The 22007-nt window shown below is 48.7% G+C and overlaps 1 protein-coding gene across 1 annotated transcript in view; it reads left to right on the forward strand.

Moving 5' to 3' along the window:
• Positions 1–21450, forward strand: part of CRMP1 (collapsin response mediator protein 1) — a 68356-nt gene extending 46906 nt beyond the window's left edge. Inside the window, exons 7-13 of the mRNA XM_011935449.1 lie at positions 784–904; positions 2543–2699; positions 5276–5417; positions 6094–6264; positions 13242–13421; positions 16551–16716; positions 20383–21450. Coding sequence (XP_011790839.1) covers positions 784–904; positions 2543–2699; positions 5276–5417; positions 6094–6264; positions 13242–13421; positions 16551–16716; positions 20383–20474 — 1029 coding nt within the window. The 3' untranslated portion in view covers positions 20475–21450. The remainder of the gene's footprint in view (positions 1–783; positions 905–2542; positions 2700–5275; positions 5418–6093; positions 6265–13241; positions 13422–16550; positions 16717–20382) is intronic.
• Positions 21451–22007: the final 557 nt, after the last annotated feature.

The following is a 22007-nucleotide window of genomic DNA, read 5'->3' on the forward strand; positions in this document are numbered from 1 at the left end:
CTCTGTCGCCCAGGCTGGAGTGCAGTGGCACGATCTCAGCTCACTGCAAGCTCCACCTCCCAGGTTCACGTCATTCTCCTGCCTCGGCCTCCCAAGTAGCTGGGACTACAGGTGCCCACCACCTCGCCCAGCTAACTTTTTGTATTTTTAGTAGAGATGACGTTTCACCATGTTAGCCAGGATGGTCTTAATCTTCTGATCTCATGAATAGAGACTGGGTTTCACCATGTTGGCCAGTCTGGTCTCAAATTTCCGACCTCAAGTGATCCATCCGTCTTGGCCTCCCAAAGTGCTGGGATTACAGGTGTGAGCCACCGCACCTGGCCAAGTTGAGGACATTTTCTGATGCCCTCATCAGGTCATTACTGAGTCTCCTGGGCCCATGCCCTGGGCCTGGTGTCTGCTGGACACGGGACACAGACGTGAGTGGACAGGTTCCATGTCCTGAGGGGCTTGAGATCCCACCCAGTGCTCTTCATGAGCTCCATGGCCCAGGCATGGCCACGAGCTGTGTGTTCCTGGCCCGTAGTGAGGTCAGGACGGAACCGGGAGGCAGTGGTGTAAAGTTGTATAGCGCTTGGACGTTGCGGCTGTATCCCAGCGTGAGACCAGTGCTCCGCCCCAGAGAGCAGGGGCACTGTCAAGCGCTGTTGGACTCCGTATGTCCTTCTCATTCGATGGAGCAGATTTCCCTTCTGACCACATTTAGTTAAGGAAAATGGAGATGGGTGGTAGCTGTGCCCCCAGCCTTCCCTCCTGTGACACTGTGTGTGCCGTGTTCAGCTGGAGGCCGAGGCGGTGTTCCGGGCCATCACCATTGCGGGCCGGATCAACTGCCCTGTGTACATCACCAAGGTCATGAGCAAGAGTGCAGCCGACATCATCGCTCTGGCCAGGAAGAAAGGTATGCAGCCGGCCCTGGGCCTTCTAGGGCAGCTGGGGCCTGGAAGGGGGTGTCCTGCAGGTTCAAGTTCACTCCCTCCCGAACTCAGAGTTCTGTCTGAGGAGGGAGGGGTGGAGGGGGGATGCTCCTGACACAAGGATGGTGGCTGGAATTCTTTGGTCCCAGTGACCCTAGGACCCTAGGACATTCACCTTGATAAGTTCAGCTCCATTGAAAGAGAATTTTAATCATATATTATGTTTAATCTAATGGATCCAAATATTCAGCATGTCATCAATGTAAAAATCATTACTATTTTGCATGATGTTTTCTGTACTCTCTTCAAAATTCCGTGTGTATTTTACATGTACACAGCTCAGTTCAGACTAACCACAGCCTCAGGTTATTGGTGGCCACATGCGGCTCAGGACTGCCTGATTGGACAGAGCAACCGTGGACCCCACACACGTTGCTTCAGTGTTTTTAAGGGCAAGCTGACAAGTAGAGGCTAGAACAGCACAGCTTGCCTGAAACTAGCCCCGTTTTGAAGATAAGGAGACCCAGGCTCAGAGAGGTTACAGAAATCTGGAAGCAGTACCAGCCAGGAGTGGGTAAGCAGGCAGGTTCTGGAGCCACAGGAAGCCATAAGGTGGTCACTAGCCACACATGGCTATTTAAATTTAAATTAAGTAATGTTAAATAAAAGGAACAAGTTAGTTCCTCAGTGGCACCAGCCACACCAGCTTAAGAGCCACATGTGGCCAGTGGTTGCTGGTTGGGCAGCTGTGACGTAGGGCACCTGCCTCACTGCAGAGAGCGCTGCTTGATGGGCTGCCCTAGAGCCGGGCAGAGCTCACAGCTGCCTCTCCTGCTGGGCAGCAGGTGGCCTCGGGCGAGGGCAGCAGGGTCTCTCGGGCCACATCTCTTGCCCTTGGTCCCTAATGCAAAGATCTTTCCTGGGAGCCCCAGCTTCCGCCTGCAGACTTTTCTGGAAGAAGCCCGCCTGGCCCACTCCATGAAAGGCAAGCGGGAACTTCTGGGAAGCTGGTACTCAGGAAGCCACCCTCCGGCCCTGGGCTGATAGAAATACATCCAACTGGCTTTCCCCTGGGGTGGGACGACCCCGAGGCGTGTTCCCAAGCAGGACTGAATGCCAAGGCCCTCCGCTGTGCCTCGATGAGAAATCTCCCTTTATTGGCTACTTTCCCTGCCTTATGTCACTTCCTCAATCCCCAGCCAGTGTTTCCTGGAATCGCCTCCCAAATAAGACGCTTGAACTAGATTCCTAAGATCTGCTTCCAGCAGATCCCAAACCGAGACAGCAAATCGTGGCTCTGTGCCTTGGCTTATGAATCTGTAAAAGGACATAATAAGGTCCAAACCCTAAAAGCAACAGCCGTATCCACAAGGTTGCTGGGTGAGTCAGCTGCCGTCTGCCCCACGGAGCGCTTGGCGGGGTGTGGACAATGTGATGGAACTGGGTCTGACACCCAAGGTCCCTGCGGTGCAGGCAGTGATGCCTGCGAGAACGGTGGCCAGTGTTCCGGCCTTCAGCCAGCCCCGTTCTCCCTCTACAGTCTTCCAATTTTGTGCCTTTGACATCTGCCTCAAGAGAGTATTTGCTTTTAACCAGGCTTGTTTGTGTTTGCCCCTCTCAAGGGCTCCTAGTTTTTGGCGAGCCCATTGCCGCTAGCCTGGGGACTGATGGCACCCATTACTGGAGCAAGAACTGGGCCAAGGCTGCGGCGTTTGTGACCTCCCCTCCCCTGAGCCCAGACCCCACCACGCCGGACTACTTGACCTCCCTGCTGGCCTGGTGAGACCTGTGAGAATGTGGGGCTGGGGGAGGCAGCTGGGGCCTTTGGAGGCAGAGAGTTAATGGTGGGAATCCGCAGGCTGGTTTGGACTCATGATTATAGAGGAGGCTCTGCCCCGTGCTCTGAAAGGACAGCACTTGTGTGCCTTACAACAGGCCTTCAGGGACCTGAAGATCTGTGGCATCCAGTGACTGTTCCATTCACATCTATTGACCTCCTCCTGTTGAGCCAACCTACTGTTAAGTACCTGCTCTGTGGCAGGCACCGTGGTGTATTGGGAAGCACTCAGGATTAGGGATGGAGACAAGGCTGTGTCACCCTGGACCTGGGACATCACCCGTAACGTCTCTTGGTCCCCCTCATTTTACTCAAAGTGGGAGCAGACAGTACCTGTGGCAGAGCTGCCTATGAGAGTGCAGGAAGAGGACCTGGAGCCGAGGGCTCCAGAAGTGGCTGCTGCTGCCTGCAGCGCACCTGCTGTGGTGCACGCACACCATGGAGCCCAGCACCTCAGCCCCTTCCCTTCTGTTAGCCACCACAAGGGATGAGCACTTAGCAATAGCAAGGCCACACAGCAAGCCTAAGTGTCCAGGCCACTCTGGAAGCAGACACGCATGCTTAGAACCCACCGGGAGGTTTGCAGAAGGCTTTCCAGAGGAGGTGGCATCGAGACTAAAGCTCGGGGATGGGTAAGAGTTTGCCCAATAGGGGAGGATAAGACGGGGCTTCTTGGCAGAAGGAACCTTGGAGGAGGGGGCAGCAGTGTGCACCCACGTGGAAATCACTGTCCCCCTGATGGTACAGAAACCCTTGACTGGCATAGCCAAGGACTTACTCCACATCTGCAGTCCAATGTCTGGTGGGCAAGTCACGTTTACAGAGAACTGCAGATCTTCCCCCATAAAGCTGCTACCCCCGCAGTCTTGCCCATCTCAGGAAATGTCAGGAACACGGACCAGAGGCCCTGGAGTCTGACAGCGCCTCACCTGTCTGCTGTGGCCATCCTGGCTCAGGCCACCGTCCTCCCTGGCTTCCTACCAAGCCTTTCTGTTTCCACGTAGGCCCACCCCCCCGCTACCCATCACAGTCTGCTCTTAGACATTTAGAACCTAGATTAGATCAAACACTCCTCTGCTCAGAACCAGTAAGTCCTCTCCCGGTGAAACCCAAGTCCCCACAGCGTCCCACAAGGCAGAACTCAATCCGGCGCACATGCCCTGACCAACCTCCCTCCCTGGGCCTCCTCTGCCCTTGGCTGGTCCAGTCCTGGCTTCATGCTGACCCTGAACCCTAGGCAGGACCCTGCCTCGGGGCCTTTCCGCTCATGGGAGCCCCTGGCTAGTTCTCTCTTTCTTAGACACCACGTGGTTTGCTCTGTGACTTCCTTCAGATCTTTGCTGGAAGGCTCCTTCTCAGTGATGTAATTTTCTGATTATCCTCCTGATAACGGCATCCCCAGCCTGTCCCCAGCACGCCTCACCCCACCTGCTTTAGTTGAATCCCTGACACTCGCTCTGACAGCGCCCATGTGCCCCGTTTGCCTCTGCTTATTGCCAGTCTCCTCCGTCCCTCAGCAGAGCTGATACATGCAGAAGCTCTCCCTTTCGGTTCTTAGACGCACTCCCTATGCCTTAAATTGTACCAGGCACGTAGGAAGCATGCAACACAATTTTGTTGAATAAATGAGTGAAGATAACTTCTAAATACATTCCTCTGCATCTAGGTAATGGCTAACATTTCCTGGGCCTCTGGATTGGAGGACAGCCTCATCCTCTTCACCCTTCATTTAGAACCACAAATAATGGTCCATTCGTTTTTATTTTTTAATTTATTTTATTTTATTTTTTGAGACTGAGTTTTGCTCTTGTCACCCAGGCTGGAGTGCAATGGCGAAATCTCGGCTCACTGCAACCTCCACCTCCTGGGTTCAAGCAATTCTCCTGTCTCAGCCCCTTAAGTAGCTGGGATTACAGGGGCCCACCACCATGCCTGGCTAATTTTTTTTTTTTTTTTTTTTTTTTTAGTAGAGACAAGGTTTCACCGTGTTGGTCAGACTGGTCTCGAACTCCTGACCTCAGGTGATCCACCTGCCATGGTCTCCCAAAGTGCTGGGATTACAGGTGTGAGCCACCACACTCAGCATTTTACTGTCTTAGGTGTTCAGCTCAGGGCACCTGATATATCAAAGAGTATATGTTTTTGAAACAGTTTTTGAAACACCAGGGGATGCAAGGGTACATCCCAGTGAACTTGTGCCACTTTGCTATAACCAGTGAATAGTGTTTGTTCTGCAAGCACAGCACAAACACACCAGCTAGCCCTTGTGCCAACTGCCTTGTGTCAAGAAGACAAATGTCAGCACACATTTCTCGCTTTGTAACATGCAGAGCATGGGGCCAGTGATATCTCTGGGACTTGTGAGATGTGCAGGCACACGCTGGAGTTTCTCTCTTACCCACTGGCTTCCTTATCTATTCATTCGTTCACTGGCTGTACTGCATGTACCTGTCTGAAGTCGGGATTTGCCTTCAAAATGAACTAAGGTCTGAACTCCACCTTGTTTTGTCCTTGCCAGTGGGGACTTGCAGGTCACAGGCAGCGGCCACTGTCCCTACAGCACTGCCCAGAAGGCGGTGGGCAAGGACAACTTCACCCTGATTCCCGAGGGTGTCAACGGGATAGAGGAGCGGATGACCGTCGTCTGGGACAAGGCGGTGGTAAGGCTGGATCTGTTCTCAGGAGCATTCGGGAAACACCCTACCTGCGCTGCGAAAGCCAATGCATTACGCACGCCGGGTTCTTAAAAGTTCCCTTCTTACATGGAGGCAGAAGCAGATATACTAGGAGGGCGCAGGAGGGAATGCGTAACTTGTGAGAAAGTAGCTCAAGTCCGGGAGAGGCCTCTGCATTCGTGGATGTCACCCTTGTCCTTTATATCTTAAGATTGAAAAATGTTTTGTTTTGTTTCTCAACCACATCTTAGTTCATGTGAAAATGGCTCTGTAAGTCCGTGTGTCACGTGCACACACGTTAGGAGTTGGGGTGTGGAGTGGGTAGAGAGAGATTTCTTGTTGCAGAGGAAGAGCTGGGTCTCACTCTGATCACTGACCTGAAACCAAAGGTTTTTATCTTCTGTTAAACTTGGGCCTGGTGACATGGACAAGATGTCATCGTGGCTCTTGTGTCAACATACCTCTGTACGGTTAATTAAACATCCTCTCTGAGGAGGCTGGGCCCTTCGGGGTTCTTGACGATGGTACGTTTTTAGCTGGGAGAGGAGAGAATTCCAAGCCTTGCAAGAACTCCAGCTGGCAGGCTTCCATTTGTGCCCAGCCGCCCCTCCTCCTGGCCCCATTATGAGAGGTTCTTCTCATCTGTGGGTCTTGCCTTTAGGCTACTGGCAAAATGGATGAGAACCAGTTTGTCGCTGTCACCAGCACCAATGCAGCCAAGATCTTTAACCTGTACCCAAGGAAAGGGCGGATTGCCGTGGGCTCGGACGCTGACGTGGTCATCTGGGACCCCGACAAGGTGAAGACCATAACAGCCAAAAGTCACAAGTCGGTAAGTCCTGGCCTATTTGTGCTGCTGAGATAAGTGATTCTTCACTGTAATCATTTCAAAAGACTGATTCAAATGATTTATGAATTTTCCACCTAGAATGTGATCTGATATAGAGCCTGACTGGAGAGATTGGGAGGAGGGATTTGAGCAGGCTCAGTTAAGCTGCTTCTCCTTCTCTCTCTGCCTCTCTCTGCTCCTGCTCATGGATGCACGCGTTGTCAGCCATCTGATACTGCTTCTAATGTGTAAGCTTCAGGGCTCAGCGAGGGAAAGTATTAGGTCTAAGGTTCTCAATTTAATTATCAAGCTAGAAAGGATTTTATTTGGTATATTAGAAAACTCCCATCAGTTTTGTGGCTGGCTGCTAATAGACAGGAAAAGGTTGGCCCTAAAGTGCACACTTTCTCACATTCCATGCCCATCATTATGGGCCATTTCTGCTTTGTATCTTATATGCTTTTGATTTCTCCACTCATCCAGCAACCTACCCAAAGATGCATGCACAGAAAGGGTGCACGCAGAGATGGCAGAAGACACCTGTGCCTCCCTGAAGGGCTTGCTTTAACACCCTTGTGCATGGCCAACAGTGGCCTTGCGTCTGGATTAACAATTACATGCACAGACCCAAGAGGCCACAGTGGTCCCTGGCTCACTGGAGTCTGTGCAAGCACACAGGCCAGAAGTAGGGCATATGCACACCATGATGGAGCTGCAGTAGGTGTTCCCATAGTCCCTGGGCTCACATACTGGAGAAGGAGACCACAGGTATGGGGACAGGACGCCAGACACAAGGAAGTTTCATAAGAAAGCTACAGGAAACACTTGTAGCAGCTCATGGGCATGGCCCTGGAGTATCCACTTGGCTGCAAGAGACATGGCCTGCAGAAGCAGAGGTCTTAGCTGCTTACTGACCTTGTCCGGCTCACCAATCCAGGTCATTCTTATAATACACAATGCTCCCTGGTAACACTACTTGCTTCCCACAGTCCCCATCTCCAGGGAACAGGGTGCCTGAGATCATCTTCTTATGGAGAAAGGTTTATGCCACTCACATGTACAGTCCAGCAGGGCATGCAATTCTACTATTTATTATTATTAATTATTTCATGTGTGTACACACTGCTTGGGGTCTGTGCACATAGGAGAGGCAATGGGAGAGGGTCTTGTCAGTGACAGGGTGTCTTGGTCTCAACCACGTCTTAGTTCTTGTGAAAATGGCTCTGTAACTCCGTGTGTATGCACGTGCACATGTGTTAGGAGTTAGGGTGTGGAGTGTACTGTGCTACTGTAATAGATACCACAGACTGGGTAATTTATAAAGAAAATAAATTTATTTGACTCATGGTTCTGGAGGCTGGGGATTTCAATATTAAAATGCTGGCATCCGGCAAAGGTCTTCTTGCTGATTTCTCCCATGGCGGAGGGCAGAAGGACAAGAGAGAACAAGTATGAAAGAAATATCAAGAGGATGCTGAATTCACTTTTATAACAAGCCCAGTCTCACAATAACTCACTCACTCCTGTGATAATAGCATTAACCCATTAATGAGGGCAGAGCCTTCATGACCTAATCAGCTCTTAATGATCTCACATTTTAATAATATTGCAATGGCAATTAAATGTCCAGTTGAATTTTGAGGGGATATTCTGACCATAGCAGAGGGTGTGCACTCCCACTGCCATCTGGCTGTGGGAGCTGCCCCTTGCTTCATAAGGTGATCCTCATCTAGAAAGGAATGTGAGTGTCTGAGTTAGCCAGTCAAAGGTTAGCCAGCAGAAAAGGACCCAGAAGGAATTAGACTGAGCTGGGATTGTCTTACTATTTCAATGTGGGATCAGGGGCCACACCAGATTCCATGCTTAGCAGTGGGCACTCCTGGATTATCATCACAATCCAGCCAAATACTGTTTTGTAGTTACTCCGTGCTTAGCATTCTCCACGCATCATCTCATTTAATCCTCAGGATCTTCTAGTTAGGTATATTGTTATTAATAAATGAGAAAATGGACAGACAGAGGACATGTGCGTTAAGTTTCCTCTGGATGCTGTTACAAAGTGCCACAGGCTGGGTGGTTTAAACAAAAGAAATTTTGTCTCTTAAAGTTATGGAGGATAGAAGTTGAAACCAAGGTGTTGGCTAGGCCATGCTCTCTCTGAAGGCTCTGAGAACAGATCCCTTCCAGGCCACTCTTTTAGTGTCTGACGTCCCCAGCAGTACTTGGTTCCACAGCGTGTAAGGCATCCCTTACATCTCTGCCTCTGTCATTGCATGGCCTTCTCTGCTGTGTCTTCTCCTTTTATGGATGCCAGTCATTGGATGTTGGGCCCACCACACCCCAGCGTGACCTCATCTTAACTAATTACACCTGCAAAATCTCTGTTTCCAAATAAGGTCATATTTTGAGGTCATGGGGGTTAGGACTTCAACATATCTTTTTTTGGGAGCACGATTCAACCCATAACACTATGTAATATACCCAGGGGTACCCATCTGGGAGGTAATTGTCTTCAGGTTAAACTTGGGGAAGCATCCCTTCTCTCTGCATGAGGCAAGATTTGAATTCTTTTCAGAGCAACAAGAGGGCAATTGAGGATACCATGAAGTGGTCTGACCAAAGGATTTTGTCTGTTTCATTTTCTTTGTCCAAAGCAATGCCATCCACATAATTGCAATTTTTTTCAGAACATGGATTGAGAAATGTTGTTGGAGGTTAGTTTTGTTTTTGTATGTTTTAAAAAAATTACTTTTAACAATGAAAAGAGATCATTTCTTGAATACTGACCAGTGATTAGATTTTAGATCTACTTTTCTATAAAACACACCTTTTATTCTTTCCTATCATTGTGGAAAACATTCACGTCAAAGTGCCATGTCATGGGTGTGCATACATGTTTGTATATCATAGACTATCTGGATGGTTTTTTTTGTTTTTTTGTTTTTTTTTTTTTTTTGAGACGGAGTCTTGCTCTGTCGCCCAGGCTGGAGTGCAGTGGCCAGATCTCAGCTCACTGCAAGCTCCACCTCCCGGGTTTACACCATTCTCCTGCCTCAGCCTCCCGAGTAGCTGGGACTACAGGCGCCCGCCACCTCGCCCGGCTAGTTTTTTGTATTTCTTAGTAGAGACGGGGTTTCACCGGGTTAGCCAGGATGGTCTTGATCTCCTGACCTTGTGATTCGCCCGTCTCGGCCTCCCAAAGTGCTGGGATTACAGGCTTGAGCCACCGCGCCCGGCCTATCTGGATGTTTTAAACTTTCTTATCAAGATATAATTCATATACCATAAATGTCACCATTTTCAAGTGTACAATTTAGTGGCTTTTAGTGTATTGAGAAGGTTGTACAATCATCACTAATTCCAGAAGGTTTTCATCACCTCCAAAAAAACACCACCCTGTGCCCATGAACAATTAGTCCCCCTCTCCCTCCCCCATTCCCTAGCAACCAGTAACCTGCTTTCTGTTCCTGTGGATTTGCCTGTTCTGGACATTTCATAGAAATGAAATCATCCAGTATGTGGCCTTTTATGTCTGGCTTCTTCTACTTAGCATCATATTTTTGAGGATCATCCATGCTATATCATGGATGGGTACCATGTTCCTTAATGGCTGAATAATATCCCCTTGTAGGGATGGACCACATTTGGTTTATGCACACATCAGCTGACTGGCTGCTTTTCTTAGGGTGTAAAAGAAACCAGTCTTCCCTGGAGGGAACCAGGGAACGGGGGCTCATGGATGGGAGAGACAAGAGGTTTTTTAATCACGGTATTTTGTGTTGTTTAAATTTTTACATTGTTTGTATATTAGCTTTAAGAAAAGAAGGAATTGATATTTAAAATTTGGTGGTGTTGTGAAATGCAGGGTGTGGCATTTGTGATGTGACCGGGGCCTCCTCACATCTGGCAGCTTGAGACTCTCACCACAGCATAGCATGTTCCTCACCCAAGCGTAGGGACAGCAGCCCAGATCCCCAAGGGCTGGCCAGTTTCAGCTGGGAGATGGGTGACTGGTTCCTTGCACCACCTCTCCATATTCACAATTCACGTTTCCCTCAGCACAGTTATGAATCACTCCATAGTGGAGCCACTTTAGGGTGAGGGAGAATTAGGTTAGCAAATGCTAACACTGGAAATGCACTGTCTGCCTGGGTCCTACGAGGCCGGCACGGTGTCAACAGCTGTGTGTAGGAGACGTGATTGCCTGGAATCCCCAAGAATGCACCTAAAAATCATCAAACACCATCAGATTACAAACCAATATAAAGAATTGATAGTTTTTCTATGGAAGAATCAAAAATCACTTTGGAAAATAGAATGGAAATCAAAATCCTATAATAGCAATAAACACTAAAGACTTGGTCTGGCATGGTGGTTCATTCCTGTAAACCCAGCACTTTGGGAGGCTCAGGTGGGGGAACTTGAGGCTAGGAGTTTGAAACCAAACTGGGTGACATAATGAGACCCTGCCTGTACAAAAAAAATAAAAAAATTAAGCAGTCATGGTGGTGCATGCCTGTAGTCCTAGCTACTTGGGAGGCTGAGGCAGGAGGATTGCTTGAGCCCAGGATTTGGAGGCTGTGGTGAGCCATGATTGTGCCACTGCACTGCAGAGTGAGACCCTGTCTCAAAACAAACAAGCCAAAAAAATAAACTAAAGACTTATATAAATTCAAGGACCTTTACACTGAGAAGATTCAATATAGTGAACATATCAGTTCTTTCTAATCTAATCTATAAATTTGATGTGATCCCATCAGAAAATTTAATTATTTAGCTAGGAAAGCAGAGTTCCCAGATGGGAAATGTGAGAGTAGCTGAAATAGTTCTGAAAAAAGGGAAGACTGGGCTGGGAGTGTCAGTCATCCTAGTTATTAAAACATGTCATAAAGCTGCAATAAACCAAACAGTTTGGCATGAGTACAAGAAAAGAGAGCCAAGGAATAGACTAACTGAATATGAGAATTTGGTTTACAATAAAGGAGAAAATTAGAATTGGGAAACCGATAGTTACTCATCCAAATGTGTTAGAACACCTGGCCCATGAGGCTTAACGTCTCTCTGCCCTGCTGTTTACTACCAAAGAAATCAAACCATGGATCAAAGATTAAGATAAAATAAAACTATGAAAGGATTAGAATAAAACACACATTTTTAAAAAAATGGTAATTTTGAAGGGGAAAAGATCTTGCTAAACAAGGCACAAAATTTAGAAATGGTAAAGGAAAAGAATGGTCTGTTTGACCATTGACTACATAAAAAATATACAAAACAATCTGTGTGGCAAAAACAATTACTTCATATGAGTTCCAGAGACAGAGGACCAGGGAGGGAGGAAATATTTGCAACACACATAACAAAGGATAAATTCTTTAACACTGAGTGTGTACTTTCAGAAATCAGTAAGAAGAATGGCAAGACTCTGAGAAATAAAACAATGTGCAAAACACAGTGACACAGTAAGAAATATAGAAACGGCATGTGTTGATTTAAAAAGAGACCCAGTCTCAGTCACAAATGCAAAAAACAACCTAGAGATAGTATTTTTCACCTGTGCCAGCAACTGAGATCAGGAGTTTAATATACAAAGATACTGTTTACCAAAGGCTATCAGGTAAGCTCACAGAGTTTTGTTGGAAATGGAAACTAGTGTTGTCTTTTTTGGAGGGCAACTTTATCAAAGGCGAAAATCCATTTACTCTTTGGCCCCAGACTCCACATCTCGAAACATGTTCATGTGTGCAGATTGTGGATGCAAAGTCTGTTTCAGCATTGTTTTTAGCAAAGGCATGGCAATGACCCAACTGTTGATCCTTGGGAACTGGGCATATAAATGGTAGTATATCTTCCTGATGAAATATGGTATAGCCGTGTAAAAGTGTTTTGTATGTGTGCTGATATGGAACAGTTGCTGAGGTAAGGAAAAACTAGGGTGAGAAATGTCTGTGTAGAGATGTGTATGTCAGACAATTATTCAGGCCTTGGACATACCTAGAGATACCGAAGAAACTCTTCAAGGCATATGTGTCATACTCAAGTAGAAGACAGATTTACCTTTCTATCACATATCTTTTTTACTATTTGATTTTTTTTCAACCATGTATGTGACCTACTTTTAAAATAATAAATAAAAGCAGTTGGCTGGTGACAGTTGACACACAAGTTCAAGTGTTCACTTTAAGAGTGATGGAAGGAATGTATGGGTTTTGTTTTTTGCTGTTGTTGTTGTTTTCTGGAAGCAGAGTCTCACTCTATCCCCCAGGCTGGAGTGCAGTGGCGCGATCTTGGCTCACTGCAACCTCTGCCTCCCAGGTTCAAGCAGTTCTCATGCCTCAGCTTCCCGAGTAGCTAGGATTACAGGCATGAGCCACCGTGCATGGCCAAATGTGTGTTTTAAAGGAAATGTTATTTTGTCTTTCAAATTAGCAGAGAAAGAAAAAAATGGCATTACCCAATGCTGGAGGGCGCTAACATGAAATGTTCCCTTATTGCAGATACAGTGTCAGTTAGTTTCATCCCTTGGGAAAATAATTTGCCCATAGGGAACACATGCTTTAAAACAGCTCATATTCTTTCACCCAGTCGTTTGATTTTAGAAACCTATCCTAGAGAAAAAAAATTTTATTTAAAGAGACATTTTAAATAAAGAACATTATATTTATTTTTATGTCCAGTATAGTCAAAGCAGCCACACTGCATAACCCCAGGGGGACCCCCTTCTTGTTCATGATGCCCCAGAACAATATTGATTTGATTATAGAAAGCTACCAGCAGCCTACATGCCCAACGGTGAGCTGCTGGTTACATACATTGTGGACCATACAGTGGAATATTAGACAGTCAATAAAAGGTGTTTTTAGAGAGAAAAAAAAAAACATTGGAACACGCCTATGATATAATGTTAGGCAAAATCGCTGTTGTGAACAGCTCGGTTGGAGCAGAGCAAACCCTGGGAAGTAACGCTGAGGCTGTTGGTGCAGGCAGTGGAGTACAACATCTTCGAGGGCATGGAGTGCCACGGCTCCCCACTAGTGGTCATCAGCCAGGGCAAGATCGTCTTTGAAGCTGGAAACATCAACGTTAACAAGGGCATGGGCCGCTTCATTCCGCGGAAGCCATTCCCGGAGCACCTCTACCAGCGCGTCAAAATCAGGAATAAGGTGAGTGTGTCTGCAGGGGAGCGGGCCCACCCGTGGGACCAGAGCCGACGGTGTCTCTTGGGGAATCGAGATCTGACGTGCAAAGTTAATAATGTCATCGCTCTGGGAACCTCCCTTTCCTTGTCTGTCAAATGGGTTGAGACGCTGGCCTGGGCTCCTGTCTGAGGACAGGAGTGAGCATCAAATGAGGACACGCAAGTTCCAGGGCTTTGTAAACTGTAGAGGGGTGTGCACCCGTGAGGGTGGGTGGATCACGGGAGGGATGCTTACCAAGCTGCTCTGGGCGCTGTCCTGCGTCATCTTAAGCAATCCTGCCCACCCACTGGAGGTGCTGTGATCCTTCTTTTGCAGCCCAGAGCCGTGAAGGACTTAGCCAGAGTCATGGCCCAGAAACCCTCGGGTCTGGCCCTTTGGAGCAAGGCACTATCCCTGGCGTCTTGCAGGCAGGGCTCCCTTCAGATCCGCCCTTTCTTCCCTTCCTTCCTCCCTTGACATTTCTGCCCTGTCGTTCCCTATTTTCCTTGAACAACCTTAGCGCTGACCTCAGGACATCTATCAAAGGGAAGGAGCAGTCTCTATTCCTAACTTCAGAGCAACGCAGAGGAGGGAATTTTCTTACAGCTGAGATAGACTCCCACCCGTAGCCAACATCTTCCCTAGCCAGGCCCTCCCATCCCCGTGGCACCTGCTTTCCCCATGAGACAGCTGATGTTTGCCAGAAAGGCCAGCTTAATGTGTGTGTGTGTGCACGCGCATGTGCATGTATGTGTGCGTTATGCGTGCACGTGTGTATGCAGGCATATGGGGATGTGTGTGCATGTACTGGAGTGTGTGCACGTGTGTATATGCGAGCATGGGAGCTCTGTGTGTGTGGGCATGTGTGTACGTGTGTGTGTACGTGTACATGTGCGTGTGGGGGGCATGTGTGTACATGTGTGTGTACGTGTGTGGGGGCATGTGTGTATGTGTGTACGTGTGTGTGGGGCATGTGTGTATGTGTGTACGTGTGTGGGGGCATGTGTGTACGTGTGTACGTGTGTGGGGGGCATGTGTGTATGTGTGTACGTGTGTGGGGGCATGTGTGTACGTGTGTGCACGTGTGTGGGGGGCATGTGTGTACGTGTGTGTGTGTGTGTGTGTTCCTGCTCTTTGTGTGCTTCATAAGTGGCACCAATTGAGATGGAAAAGTCCAGAGGCCTTCCTGCATTCCCAGGCTCCAGCCCCAACTGCGGGGCTCTGTGTCTGGTTTTGGTCCCTCCCCAGCTTCCATGAGGTGTAGCACCCAAGTCAAAGACACCAAATTGCACAGATGCTGCGCACCGGATGGGGAAACAAGGGATGGGGTAGAAACAAGTCAGATCCGGGACAAGGCCAGGCACAGGCGGCAGGCCACTTGAGGACAGGGGACTCATGGAAATCCCTGGCTGGGACACCCACCGAAGAGGCAGAAACACCCCTTGGCTGGCTTCATTTCCTTCTTGGTCTGAGTCTGAGGCCTGCGGTTAACAGTCCGCTTCCGTGAGAGCAGATATGTGACCCCAAACGCCAAGACAGCAGTTTGCAGGAGCAGTAGGACCAGGGATCCCGTTGCATAGGGATTCCTTCATGCCTGCAGGAGCTAGGCCAGGTGAGGGAGAGACCTGCACCACAGCCTGCTTCTGGCCACCTGAGCTTCAGGGAGTGATGAAGGGCCTCACCCAGGAAGCAACGCAAAAGCCACAGAGAAAAGCAGACAGGATACAATGAGGCCCAGGGAGTCAGGGAGCAGGGCTCCAAGGACAGAGGGGAGGGCCGTCAACGTGATAGGCAGGTGGTGGGTCTTTGAACTTAGTGCTAAAATTGAGGCTTCCTCCTATGGAGAGGCAGGAGCCCAGAGTTGGGGATCAGTGTGCCGTCACCTGCTATGGAGAAGGAGGGAGCCGGGGCTGGGGTGAGGACACTGTCACCTGCTGTAGAGGGTGAAGCCCCGTGTTGGGGTAGGGCGCTGCCACTGACCCATGCTGGGACCCTGGGCAGGTCCCTGAACACATGCTGTTCTCCAGTGCCTGGAGCAGGTGCCCTCCCAACCTTGGCCACCCTTGAGGTCACCTGGGCTGCTATCGGCAGTTCCTAGCAGGCTGACAGCCTCCTGCCTGGAAGCCCTGCTGCTTTCATGGTCTCTGCCCCCATAGCCCTTTCCCAATGGGGCTGGGGCTGGGGCTGTGGCTCCGTTGTCCTCCTCCCCATCCTCCTGCAGGCTGGTGCGGAGGTGTGCTCCCCACAGCGTCCCCAGCCCTGCCCCCCACAGACCTGGCCCACTCCTTGTCCCTCTGTACTGAGTTTTCTCCCTCCCTGTCTCACCTCCCCACTTCTTCCCCCTTTCTGGAACCGTCTTCCAACAAACTACCTGCCCCCCGAATCTTTGCCTTGCCATTGACTTCTGTAAGAACATACATGAAGATGGGGCCTTTGCTGCTGCCTGTCTGGGATTCAGAGGTCCTTTCCGGGGGTGGGTAGGCGGTAGTGTCAGGGAAAGTGATTTCTTCTTGGAAGGCATTTGGGGTCCTCCTGCATGAAGCTTTGTGTGTATGTGTATGAGTGTGTGTGTAAGTGTATATACGGGTGTGTATATCTGAGTGTGGACGTGTGTGGGCATGTATGCATGTGTATACATATGTGAGTGTATGCCTTTGAGTGTGAATGTATATGTGTTTAAGAGTGTGTGTGCATGTTCACGTGTGTATGCTACTGTGTAGGCATATTTACTGCATGTGCATGTATATATATGTGCATGACTGCATATATGTGAGTGCATGTGTGTGGTGTGTGCTATGTATGTGTATGCATGTGTGTATGTATATGTGTATGTATGCATGCTTGTGTATGAATGTGTGAGTGTGGGTGCATGTGTGTGATGTGCACATGTCATACGTGTGCATGTTGTGTGTGTGCATGCTTGTGTACGAATGCCTGTGTGAGTGTGGGTGCATATGTGTGATGTGTAGATGTACGTGTGCGTGTTGTGTATGTGTGCATGCACATTCGAAGTGACCTCAGGTTTCTCTCTCACCCGCAGGGCTCTGCTTTGTCTGCCCAGAAAGGCACAGGTGCACAGTGTCGATCAATCACACTCTCCCATCCTCTGTTTAGGTTTTTGGATTGCAAGGGGTTTCCAGGGGCATGTATGACGGTCCTGTGTACGAGGTACCAGCCACACCCAAATATGCAACTCCCGCTCCTTCAGCCAAATCTTCGCCTTCCAAACACCAGCCTCCGCCCATCAGAAACCTCCACCAGTCCAACTTCAGCTTATCAGGTAGGAATGAGTGGCGGCCCAGGCTCCCCACACGTGCAGCAGTTCGGTCCAAGTCCTTCCTGCTGCTTCTGAGGAAATGGACACGCGGCCTTGGAAACTAGATGAAGCAGCGGGGAAGGGAGTGCGCCCCGCCCGAGCCTGTTCTCACTAGTGGGGCAGAGTGGGCTGGTGTGGTCACCAAGCAGAGGGGGGTCCATGTTAGGGGGGCAACATGGTGGTACCTGACCTGGGTTTACAAAGAGTGGCACCAAAATTGTCCCAGTACTCATCCTTACACACACTGGGAAACATTTTCACTCTTTCTCATGAAGGTAAACATGAAGTGGTGGGGATGAACAAGAGATGGGAGTAGCTGCCATTTGCAGGGCGTGTGGTCTGCGCACGTCTTTAGCCTGTTCGCCCACTGCAGTGTTGTAATTTCATGACCCGTGATTTTATTTTATCCTCACTACTCCATAGAGTGACATTATATCTATTTATTTAAAGAGGAAACTGAAGCCCCAAGAAATTCAGTGTCAAAATACCAGGACTTGGTGCTCAACAAATGTGTGGGAACAAAATTAGATACTGACTTGATCCCTCCTGACTTTCTTAAGGCCCCGGGGTGGTGTGTCTGCAATTTCGACAGATGGCCACACGAGGGCAGGCACGCACACGTTGAGAAAGTTAAATTGGAATTTTGTCCTGCAAAGTCTTTGAGGCGTTGCATGGGTTCCACACTGTGCTAGGTACTAAGCCTATGGGGATTTTTTTTCTTAGAGGGCCAGATAGTAAATACTTGAGGCTTTGCAAGCTAAGAGGCAGTATCTAGGATGTCAACATCTAGGATGTTATATTCAATAGCCATTTGAAAATGTACAAACTCCTCTCAGGTCATGGACTGTACAGAAACAGACGGTGGGCTGGATTTAGTCAGTGGACCAGCTTGCTAACTCCTGGTCAGGAAAGGCGATATACTTAGCACAAGGGAGAGTGGAAGGGCCAAAGAGAGAGAGAGGATGAAGTATCAATTTAGGTTGTGTGGTGGCAGAACCTCTCATCCATTCAGGAAGTGTCTGATTCAGTGATTAGGCAGAGGGTGCATGAATCAGGGAAGCCTCCCCATTCATCTCACTCTCCATAAGACTTTCATGGAAGAGCTTCCAGTGTTTAATATTTTTGCACAAAATGGAACCCAAATAGAATGCTAATAGTCATGTGATGCTCAATCAGCAAAACAGGGATTGGCTTCAGTCCTGGGAAAAGCTGTCTGGTTGCAACAAGACACACGCTCTCAAGGAGTTTGCAAACTGGACCTCTGCTCTGGAGTTACGCAATTAAACACTGCTCAATTGCAATTAAACATGGACAGAAAATCCTCCTCCCCATTGTTCTTAGAACAAGAATAACAATGAAGTTAAAAGCCTCCTGGAAGGGCCACTCCCCACCCTTGTTCTCGCAGTTTCACTCTTGGTCCTCCTGAGGCCCACAGCACCACTGCTCTCAGCCAGCCTCATAGCAGGTTGATAGGTGACTTCATTTGGTACCAACAGCTTTCCAACATCAGTAACAACCTCACAGATGCCCTTTTTAAATATCTGCATATGTTACATTATAGAGCTGTAGCATGAGTTAGTGTCTGTTTTTGTCCATTTACATTGCTATAAAGGAATACCTGAGGCTGGGTAATTAAACAAAAGAGGTTTACTCGGCTCACGGCTCTGCAGGCTGTACAAGAAGCATGGTGCCAGCATCTGCTTCTGCTGAGGGCCTCAGGCTACTTCCAGCATGGCAGAAGGCGAAGGAGAGCTGGTGTGTGCAGAGATCACATGGCAAGAGAGGAAGACAGAGGAAGAAAGCAGAGGTGCTAGGCTCTTTAACAACCAGCTCTTCTGAGAACTAACAGAGCAGGAATGCACTCATTACTATGAGGCTGACACCAAGCCATTCATGAGTGATCTGTCCTTCGTGACCCAAGCACCTCCCATTAGGCCCCACCTCCAACTTTGGGGTCAAATTTCAATACGAGGTTTCCAGCAGGTATTTTCAAAGTACAGACTCATAACCAGCAAGGTACAGATGGTTATCAGGAAAAAGGTACTAAGTGCTAGGCCTGATTCCAGGCCTTTAGGGGATTCTTGTATTGCAAGAAGACATATACTGTCTACCAGTGAAACGATGGGAGAAAAGAAAAGTCAGTACTCTGAACCAAATTCTTAGTGGCTTACATAGACAAATCATATAATGTCAGAGTTGGAAGGGGCTCGTCTAGTCTACTGTTCTAATTGTGCTGAAAAGGAAATGAGGCCAAGGGAGTGGGATGGTGTCTTACTCCAAATTGCCCACATTCAAGGCATGATTAGCACTAAAACTTGAGTCTCCTTCCTGTTGCAGGTGGCAACTATGTGGGGCTGGTGTTCTGCAGCTAGTAAAAAGAATTCACCAAGACAATTGTAGGTAAAGTCAGATTTATTAGAAAAAGTATGAAAGGGTGCAGTGGGTAGGTCAGCAAGAAAGGAGCTGACTGCAAGGAAACAAAGGCTTGCTGGAGATTGTATAGGATGGTGCTTGTGCTGTGTGCTGAAGAGGGCTTTGTGCAGTACTGATAATGCTGTGGATGCAGTGAGCTAACTTATGTTTTTCTATTAGCCTAGGGTCTGGTGATAAGTTGCATGCAGGAAGATTGTGAGTTATTTGTGCAGGAAGGCTGTATTCTAGACCATGAAGAAAGGCAGACTGTAGCTTCTTTGCTTTTATCTTTTTGCTTTTCCTTGGTTCCACCAGCTCAACCTCCCCTTCCTGATTAGGACTCTATACTTCCCACCTTTCAGCATTATCCATCTTTCATGATTTACTCATTTAATAGAATATTTGTTGAGCTCCCGGCACTGGGTTTGCTGCTAGAATTTTACGTCTTTATGCAAGAGAATATGTAAAATTAGAATGAATGGTTGGTTCTGAAAGTTTAAAATTAAGAACCTCTGCACACCACACGCCCCTCCAGATCTACCTGTTGCCAATGAGGGAAGTAAATCCAGCTTGCACGCTTCACATGCACGTGCACACACATATGCACATGCGTATGCAAATGTGCACACACACAATATGTAAAATACCTTTGGAGTGTGGGACACTGTGCCTAAGAGCACGGGCTTTGAAAACCAACCAGTTTGGGCTTCAGTCCTGGCTTCCCCACCCAACACCTGTGTCCCGCAAGACAGGTGGCCTGAGCCTCAACTTGCTCACCCATAAGTTGGGAGTACAAACACCCCCTCCATAGTATGATTGTGTGCCCTAAATGCAGTAACATGTTAAAGCACCAAGTGTGTGCCTGCACACAGTAGGCACTCAGTAACTTGTTTGATCACCTGTCTCAGCAATGTTAGATTTTACTGGGGACTTTGATAAGACCACCACAAGGTGGTCAGGGCTGAAGGAGGGAGAGCCCAAGGACTGAGGGGCACAGAAGAGGGAGCAGTGGACTCTGCAGAGGCCGGGGAGGCTTCCCATAGCTGGTCCTGGACTGAGCCCTGAATGAAGGTTGGTCCAGTGGAGAACACCTGAAGACGGGGAGGGGGTCATGGCTTCTGCTAAGGCGCGGGGCATGGCAGAGTACATGGCCTCCAGGAGCAGCGTGGAACTGATGTTAACAGATCCCATCCAGCAGCGACTGGCGCTCTCTTTCAGGTGCCCAGATAGATGACAACAATCCCAGGCGCACCGGCCACCGCATCGTGGCGCCCCCTGGTGGCCGCTCCAACATCACCAGCCTCGGTTGAACGCGGATGCGCAGAGGAGCTAGCGTGAAGGATTCTGGGAATCATGTCCATCCCTTTTCCTGTCAGTGTATTTGAAACCCACAGTTTTAGTTGGTGCTGATGGAGGGAGGGGGAAGTCGAAGGATGCTCTTTCCCTTTTCTGTTTAGGAAGAAGTGGTACTAATGTGGTGTGTTTGCTTGGAAATTCCTTGCCCCACAGTTGTGTTCATGCTGAATCCACCTCGGAGCATGGTGTTTTCATCCCCCTTCCTAGTGAACCACAGGTTTTAGCATTGTCTTGTTCTGCCCCTTCCACTTCTAACTCCACTGGCTCCATGATTCTCTGAGTGGTGGTTCCTTTGCACCCTGTAGATGTTCTAGGATAGTTGATGCATGTTACTAAATTACGTATGCAAGTCTGTGAGTGCGTCTGAGGGGACATCGCCAAGGACTGACTGAGACACGATGCCGAGACCTCAAGCCCTGAGGGACAGTCCTAAACCTCTTGCAGTGAAGATGTTTACTCATTGTCCCCACCTCTGGTCCACACTAGAAAGAAGCTCGCCCCACCCCCACCCGTGAGATCCGTGAATTCTCGGAATGGCAGGGGAAGCCTTGCACTAGGTTGCAAAGAAGCATCCTCCACATCCTGTGTCAGAAACCCTGGTCTCCGTGGCACTTGTAACTCACCGTGCTGTCTTCTGGTCTGTGTGTGTTCTTCAAGCCAGCTCTAGGCTTCAGGCCGAGCCAGGTTCACACTCAGAAAGAGGTCTCCCCATCCCCATTCGGGGCTGACGATGGGGGGGTGATGGCTGCCCCTGGGTGGCCTGAGTCCTGGTCCCTCCGAGGCAGTTGATGGGGCAGTCAGATTTTTAAAGTTTTGTACAAAGTTTTCCTTTGTAATCACTCCCATTTTTACTTAACAACCAACTTGTTGTGGCTCTTATTTCTGAATTCAAAGCTTGTGAAAAAATAAAGAAAATGAACTGCCCACTGACCTGACTGGGGCACTTTGATTTCAGTGATGGTGTCTGGATTCCGTACAAATACTTGGCAGTCCCCCCACATGGTAACGAATGGTGGCGGCTGCTTCCTGAGGACTCACTCTTGGTAGAGACTGGTGGATGTGGGGGTGGGAGGAGAGGTTCAGTTCACGACTTCTGAAGGCTGAGTTCCTGAGACCCAAGGAGGAGAAGAGAGGGAAGACGGCTGATGGGTGGGCTTCCACAAAATAGGCTCAAATCTTGCATCTATTCCATCCTGTTTGGCCTTTACTGGCTCTCTTTCTTCTTGTATTGTATGGATCAGCCTCAGACTGGAAACTCTAATCTCCTAAACTTCACATTTATTCCGTCCATTTCCATGAGCTAGAGATACACTAAAGGAGGGGCAAAACATCAGGCAAAGTTGCTTGCTTCCATTAGCTGTTAGTAATAGTGATGACAATGATGGTGGTGACAGTAATGATGGTGATGATGGTGACAATAGTGGTGATGACGGTGATGGTGACAGTAGTGGTGATGACGGTGATGGTGACAGTAGATGGTGATAGTG

The sequence above is a fragment of the Colobus angolensis genome, unplaced genomic scaffold, assembly GCF_000951035.1.
Source record: "Colobus angolensis palliatus isolate OR3802 unplaced genomic scaffold, Cang.pa_1.0 Scaffold143, whole genome shotgun sequence".
Lineage (NCBI taxonomy): Eukaryota > Metazoa > Chordata > Mammalia > Primates > Cercopithecidae > Colobus > Colobus angolensis.